The sequence below is a fragment of the Lucilia cuprina genome, chromosome 6 (genome assembly GCF_022045245.1).
Source record: "Lucilia cuprina isolate Lc7/37 chromosome 6, ASM2204524v1, whole genome shotgun sequence".
NCBI classification, from domain to species: Eukaryota; Metazoa; Arthropoda; class Insecta; order Diptera; family Calliphoridae; genus Lucilia; species Lucilia cuprina.
In genome coordinates this window covers 54,715,410-54,723,959 of record NC_060954.1, presented here as the reverse complement: position 1 = coordinate 54,723,959, position 8,550 = coordinate 54,715,410, and the positions used below count along the sequence as shown (strand labels likewise).

The 8,550-nt window shown below is 28.0% G+C and overlaps 1 protein-coding gene and 1 long non-coding RNA gene across 2 annotated transcripts in view; one reads left to right on the top strand and one right to left on the bottom strand.

Moving 5' to 3' along the window:
- The window catches only part of LOC111686533 (glutaminase liver isoform, mitochondrial), a 16,635-nt gene extending 8,886 nt beyond the window's left edge, over nucleotides 1–7,749 (bottom strand). Inside the window, 1 exon segment of the mRNA XM_023448893.2 lies at nucleotides 7,375–7,749. Within this exon segment, the coding sequence (XP_023304661.1) occupies nucleotides 7,375–7,673 (299 nt within the window). The 5' untranslated portion in view covers nucleotides 7,674–7,749.
- Nucleotides 1–8,550, top strand: part of LOC124420788 — a 68,839-nt gene that overhangs the window by 21,088 nt on the left and 39,201 nt on the right. The window contains exon 4 of the long non-coding RNA XR_006941374.1: nucleotides 932–1,009. This is a non-coding gene — a long non-coding RNA (uncharacterized LOC124420788). The remainder of the gene's footprint in view (nucleotides 1–931; nucleotides 1,010–8,550) is intronic.

Here is an 8,550-nt window from a genome sequence, read left to right as displayed (position 1 = left end):
TAGTCTAGTCTATAGTCTAGTCTATAGTCTAGTCTATAGTCTAGTCTATAGTCTAGTCTATAGTCTAGTCTATAGTCTAGTCTATAGTCTAGTCTATAGTCTAGTTTATAGTCGTGCCTATAGTCTAGTCTATAGTCTAGTTTAGAGTCTTGCCTATACTGTAGTCTATATTATAGTCCAGAGTCTTGTATATAGCCTGTTCTATATAATAGTCTAAAGTACAGTCTATAGAAGACAAAGTCTTGTCTATAGTTTAGCATTTCGCCTGAATAATACGATAAACCATAATTATCTGTGACTAACTGTTAAAAACATCCAGGAATTTCTTGGATAATAATTTACTAGTTTTTTGGTAATTTTATAAAACATAATATGAATCATTAAATTATATTAAACAAATAACAAAAAAAAAAAAAAAAAAAAAAACAAAAACATATTTTTATTTATTTTCAAAAGGTGTTAAGTTAAATATTTTTGTTTTTTTTACAACGTTAGTAAAATTTATTTTCAAAATCTTGGTTTAAAATTAGAAATCTATTGTTTAAACTAGTTTACAAAACTACAATAATTAACACATTTGGTACTAATAGATACGCTTAACAAAACCCTGCAGGTTGTGGAACAAATAAAGTGACTTAAGCTGTTTTTGTACATAAAAGACTAGTGATTTTACTGATGCAAAGGTAACCAGCGTATTAATAGTCTAATTAATTATATGTTTTTATTGATGTAAATGAATTCTTATTTGTTTTATGAAATAGATGTTAATTTGAAAACTGTTTATTAATTTATTATTCAAAAAAATTAAAGACCTACTAACATCATTACAATTGTTTTGTAAATTGTTACTATTAGTTACTGTTACCGTTCTAATTTAATTATTATATTCATAAGTATGCGACATTTAATAAATATTTTTTATTTATTCTAGCATTTAAAACAACAATAAAACAATTGGCACATGCCAAATCGTGATTTAATATTTGTCAAGTTGACCGTTGATATTATTGTAAGTTGTTGTAATTTGAATTGTATTTTATTAGATAATATTAAAAATGTTAGAAATTATGGAAATTAGTAAATGTTAATTGTTTTAGTTAAGAAACTATAAACAAAAACTTAGTCTAGTTTAAGGAGGTTTTAAAATTTTGCAAAAAATTAATTATTGTAAATTTTTTTTATTAAAAATAAGAATAATAACTACACTATCGACCAGATCTTGCACTAGACTGTAAACTGTATTTCAGACTTGACTAGAGTATAGACTACACTTTAGAGAAAACTTTAGACTAGACTTTAGGCTAGACTTCAGACTAGACTTAAAACTAGTCTTTAGACTAGAACTTTAACTAGACTTTATACTAGATTTTAGACTACCTTCAGACTAGACTTTAGACTAGAATTTAGACTGCCTTTAAACTAGACTTTAGACTAGACTTTAGACTTGAATTTAGACTATACTTTAGACTAGACTTTAGACTAGACTTTAGACTAGACTTTAGACTAGACTTTAGACTAGACTTTACTCTAGACATTAGACTAGACTTTAGACTAGACTTTAGACTAGACTTTAGACTAGACATTAGACTAGACTTTAGACTAGACTTTAGACTAGACTTTAGACTAGACTTTAGACTAGACTTTAGACTAGACTTTAGACTAGACTTTAGACTAGACTTTAGACTAGACTTTAGACTAGACTTTAGACTAGACTTAAGACTAGACTTTAAACTAGTCTTAAGACTACACTTTAAACTAGACTTTAGCCTAGACTTTAGACTAAACTTTAGACTAGACTATAGACTAGACTATAGACTAGACTTTAGACTAGACTTTAGACTAGACTTTAGACGAGACTTTAGACTATACTTTAGACTAGACTTTAGACTAGACTTTAGACTAGACTTTAGACTAGACTTTAGACTAGATTTTAGACTAGACTTTAGACTAGACTTTAGACTAGACTTTAGACTAGACTTTAGACTACACCTTAGACTACACCTTAGACTAAACTTTAGACTAGACTTTAGACTAGACTTTAGACTAGACCTTAGCCTAGACTTTAGACTAGACTTTATACTAGGCTTTAGACTAGAATTTATATAAGATTTAAGTCTAGTCTTTAGACAAAACTTTGAACTAGACTTTGGACTTTAGGTTACACTTTGGACTGAAGTTCAGACTTTAGAATAGACTTTATGCTAGACTTTAGAATAAGCTTTAAAATAGACTTTAAACTAAAAAAATGAAACCTGTTTTAATAAGATGTATTCTTAAATCTATTTTAACTATTCAAATTACCTTTTGGTATCCTCCAGTGTCGGTGCATGATTACTGGTGTCATAAAACGATAATTTTCTATTGGCAAAAACTAAATTTAATAAAGGAGCAGCTCTATGATGACCCTGTAATGAAAAAATTAGAAAAAATAAAAGTTAGTGATAAGTAATAAACACAATTTTAAAAACTTAATAAATTTTGATTTTTTGTTAGCCTGTGTAAGTTTTGTTGAGGTAGCTAGTGTTATTATAAATTGATTTTTTTAATCAAAAATAATCTGGCCATTTGATCTATTTTAAATATATTTATTTGATTATATATTAATAGATTACACAAACTAAAATTAATTAATAATTTGAAAAAAAAAAACAATATAAATTTTAGAATTAAACACAAACTGATTAAGAAAATTTAATGTCTCACAAAATATTTACATTTCAATAGACGATATGAACATACATAAGTAAAAAAACAGATGTAAACACAAGTAGCTACATGTGTGTATACATATACATACATATTTACATATATAACAGCGACGTATTTGTCTAAACAATTCAACTTTCTAAGCAAAAAAAAAAAACAAAAACCCAAATAAAAATCAAATTTTGATCAAAGAATTTAATTGTAGACTATCTACTACAACACTATTCAAAATATTTAAAACAGCAACAACAATAAAAACCCAATTAACACGTGTATTGTATTGTTGTTGCAAAACGTAAATACCGTGAGTATTTTACGTTTAATTCAAACAACAAAAACATGTTCCTTCATACTCATTATCACCAAACACACGTGATTTTACGATTCTCTTTAAAAGACTTGTCATGTGTAAAAAGTATGAGTAATAATAAATAAAGAGAGAAAGAAGGACAGTCTGACAAAATGACAACTATTATTTTCATGACGATGATGCATATCAAAAATATTTAAATATTAAATCAAATAACAATTTTTGTTTATTTAAATAATTTTTGTAAAAAGGAAAGCAGCAGATACAAAAAAAAAAACAAATTTCTTTAACAGATGCAAAATTATTTGCGAAAAAAAACAAGATAAAAAATTTAGAAAAAAATTTACTTAATTTTCAATGACAACAAATGCGCAACGATGTTCTTTTTATGGTGTTTTAGCACTTTTTTGTTGTTGTTTAGTGGGTGCTATTTTACTTGTTATACAAAAAGTATTTCGCATAAAAATACCCAAGGAGCAGGGTGTAAAATGAAATATGTTGTTTTCGTGAAATTTGTATACACTATGAGAAAAAGTTGTGTAGATTTTGAAATAATGAAAGATGCTAGATTATACTACAGACTAGACTGCAGAAAAGACTACAGACAAGACTATAGACTAGACTATAGACTGGACTAGACTACACTATAGAGTATAGACTAGACTATAGACTAAACTATAGAGTATAAACTAGACTATAGACTAAACTATAGAGAAACTATAGAGTATAGAATATTGACTACAATATAGACTATACTATAGACTAGACTATAGACTAGACTATAGACTAGACTATAGACAAGACTATAGACTAGACTATAGACTAGACTATAGACTAGACTATAGACTAGACTATAGACTAGACTATAGACTAGACTATAGACTAGACTATAGACTAGACTATAGACTAGACTATAGACTAGACTATAGACTAGACTATAGACTAGACTATAGACTAGACTATAGACAAGACTATAGACTAGACTATAGACTAGGCTACAGACTAGACTATAGACTAGACTACAGACTATACTATAGACTACAGACTACCTCATAGACTCGGCTATAGTCTAGACTATAGACAAGACTATAAATTACATACATTATACAAATAAATCGAAACAGAAAATATTTCCTTATTAATCATCTAAATTCACACCGTATAAAGTTTAAACGAAAAAAAATTTTGGTTTATTTGACGTTAATGGCTGATAACAACGACATAACGTTTATAAAAAAGGAGGGGGCTCGTATATTAAGCGTAATTAAATAATGTTTTATTAAACCCAACATGATTTTTTTACCACAATAAATACTAGTAAAGAGATAAAGAGATAACAAACTTTACTCTATATAAGGTAGTAACGAATTTTAAATACACTTCAAAGGGAAAATGAGTCAAGTGTAGTACTGTATATTTTTGCATGAAAGAGACAGACGGACAGGGATAAATAGCTCTAATGTATATTGAGAGTGTAGAGTACAAACGAAAATGATGACAATTTATTTTATCTAATCAATTAAACAATATTTGCGGAAAAATTAGCCATAAACGTTTAGCAGCATTAAATGATTAATACAATTTTTTTGCTAAAGTTGTACGCATTACGTACAACTGGATAATGAATAAATGAATGAATAATAAAATGAATTTTTTATGTTAATCAAAAAAAACTATATAAACGAGTAGATACTTAAATATACAATTGTTTAGAATGTTAATTTTAAAACTGTAGAACAACATATATTTACCTAAAGATTAAACTCCGGGTTTTTATTAAATATTTTTGCCGTTTTTTTATTAGTTTTTTAACCAAAATTTTTATTTACTTTTAAGACAAGATACATTAACTGTTTTGTTACTATTTGTTCTATTTTTTTTTAATAGATATAATAAATCACGTGCTAGTTCTTTTATAAGGTTTGGGAGCTTTATTTTTATGCAAAATTTACCGCGTGCTTTTTATGTATGTATTTATAAAAAAAAACTAAATGTGTAAAAATTGATAAGATTGTTTTATTTTTTTAAAAAATAATTCTAAAAATATATATATTTTACATAAAAGAATGATATGCTTATGATTTTGTTATGAATTATTAGTTATTTATAAAAATTTGAAAAAATTAACACATTTTTAATGTTAAATATTGAAAATGTTTAAATTGTTTCTTTGTAAAACTGGGTCATTTTTACAAGGTTTTACAAATACTATTGCATTAAAAAGATCACTGCCATATGTTTGGATGAATTCTAGCCTTTGTACTTATAATTACTACTTCTCAGATATACTTTTGTTCACACTCGATGTCGTATCGTTGTAAATCATAAAAAATTTTCAAATAAAATTTTTTCAAACAAAAATAAATCAATAATGAAAAAATTACGACATACTACGATACAACCGTACAACACCGATTATGAATTGGACAAATTTTTTAACAAGATTATTGACTATTCGATTGACAGCCCTCTGGCCTATTTAATAAACCAATATATGTCCAAGATAATATACTATTCAGTTGACTTGACTACATACTAGTCTATTAACTAATCTATGGACTAGACTGTATTTTTATATATCGACTATGGACTAAGTAGTCTATTAAATAGACTATTGCCTAGACTAGGGACTTATTTATTAACTAGACTATAAACTAGAATATTTCCTAGACAATGGACTAGCCTATTGACTAGACTATGGATTAGTCTATTGGCTTGGCAATGAACTAATATATTAAATAGATTATGGACTTTTGGCTAAACTATGGACTAGTATACCAACAAGACTATAAAAGAGTGTACTTACTAGACTTAGACTAGTTTACGGATAAGGCTATGGACTAGTCTATCGACTAGACAGTAAACTAAGCTAGTGTCCAGTACTAGTCTAGCTTGTTGGATAGACTCTGGACAAGTCTATTGACTAACTAGACTATTGACTAGACTGGATTATTAACTAGTCTATTAAATTTTTAATGGAATAGTCTATTATCTAGAACATGAACTTGTCTATTGAGTTGTCTACTGACTATACTATATACTAGTCCACTGACCATAATCTACCCTATTGACTAGACTATGGACTATGTTCAAAGGGATAATCTTCTGACTATGAATATGGACTTTAGAGTCTAAAGTCCCTATTCATAAAGTCCACATTCTTAAGTTTAGACTATTCTATTGGATAGTTCCTGGACCATCAATTGAGTAGGTTTTGACTAGTCTGTCTATTGACTGGACTTGGACTAGTCTACTGACTAGTTTATTAACTAGCCTATTGAGTTTTTTATGGACGAGTCTACGGTTTAGTCTATTAACTAGTCTTTGAACTAGTCTATGAACTAGTCTATAAACTAGTCTGTGAACTAGTTTATGAACTCGTATATGAACTAGTCTGTGGACTAGTATAAGGACTAGATTATGAGTAAATCTATGGACTAGTCTGCGAATTAATCTATGGACTAGTCTACGAACAAGTCTAAGAACTAGTTAATGAACTAGTTTATGAACAAGACTATGAAGTAGTTTTTGAACTAGTCCATAACACGTCAATTGTCTTGTCTATGGACTAGTTTATAAAACAGTCTTTTAACAAGTCTATAGACTAGTCTGTGATCTCGTCTATGAACTGGTCTAATAACTGGTCTATGAAATAGTCTATGAACTAGTCTATAGGGTGGTCTATGATCTAGTCTATAAACTAATTTATGAACTAGTCTTTGAACTAGTCTAGGAACTTATGTTTAAACTAGTCTATGGACTAGTCTATCAACTAGTGGGCTAGTCTATCAACTAGTCTATGGACTAATCTGTCAACTAGTCTATGTACTAGTCTATCAACTAGCCTATGGACTAGTCTATCAACTAGTCTATGGACTAGTCTATTAACTAGTCTATGGCCTAGTCTATCAACTAATCAATGGACTAGTCTATCAACTAATCTACAGACTAGTCTATCAACTAATCTATGGACTAGTCTATCAACTAGTCTATGGACTAGCCTGTGGACTTGTCTATGAACTAGTCTATGGAATAGTTAATGGAATAGTCCATGTTCATTTGTGCGGTTACTTTATCACTAATCAAATTATTCCCATGATAATCAGGCTTAGAAAGTTTAGAGAAAATTTTTTCACTACCTTCTTAGATCCACTTACTTCATTTAATTTAAACATAATTTCTTACACATTTCTAAATTTTTAATTTTACACCAAATTTTTTTTTATTAATTTGCACTCATTTTAAAACTTTTCACATTTCATTTTATTCTCATCTTCACGCACAATCACATGACAGACAGACAATACGGTTCATTTCACTTTACATTATCTTCTCGAGTTTTTTTTTTTCTCAATTACCTTATATATCTTGCAATAATTTTGACAAATGTTGTCTTTTGCTTTTTCGTACATAATCCCTGAACCATATCATTAATGACCGCTTCGTCGGGTGTTAAATCCGGTTCGGAACATTGTTCTTCACTTTCATCGGTTGTTTTAGTTAAAATCGTATTCAATTCATCGGTGGTCATTAATTCTAAATCTTTAACTAATTTCTCTTGAACACTGAGTATTGCAGAAGGATCGTGTTGTGTATGTATTTCCGGTAGAACCATATCGTCGGTCATATCGAGTAGATTTAAATTTTTGGAAGCCATTTTTTTCTTATTTCTTTTTTTCTTTCTTTAAAATTAAGAGCGTTTTTAAGTTTCCACCGTTAGCTGGCAACCGTTTGGCAAGCATTAAGAGGCAAATATTTATATTTCATATATTTATAAGCCAAAATCTAATAAAAAACCATTTAAAATTTGCCGAATTGTTGGCCGAAAAAAAGTGCTAATTTTCAATTAACACAAATAATTTTCTATTTATTTACAATTGTTGTATTTTTAAAGGTTTGTTCTTTTTTCTTAGATTTTCTTTAAAATACTTATTAATACTATGTACCTAGTCCAACATAGCAAAAGGTTTTTAAATATTTTTATTTAAAATCATATTTGTATGTTTTTATTTATTTGAATTTTTTTGATTTTTCTACAAAATTTACATTTATTTACACATTTCTTTGAATTTTTGCTGGCGTCAAAACTCAACCATATGGAACGTGTATTTTCGTAAAAGAAAACTCAACTAGATCTGAAAACCCAGACCCACCCCACTTTTGCCTATTTTCCACATGTTTACAAATATCTTATTTAAATAATTGTAGTTAATTTTGTAAAATTTTTAATTATAATTAATTTTGTTAAAAAAATAATTTTAAAAATAATCTTTGACATCTGTCTAACATGTTTGTTGTAAAAATAATTTGTTTATTTAACAAAATTACGTCAATATATTAGGAGGATAAAATTCGGCCATAGACCCTCTTACTAGTATAACAGACTAGCCTAGAGTCTAATCTATAGTCTAGTCTATAGTCTATTATATAGTGTAGTCTATAGTCTAGTCTATAGTCTAGTCTATAGTCTAGTCTATAGTCTAGTCTATAGTCTAGTCTATAGTATAGTCTATAGTCTAGTCTATAGTCTAGTC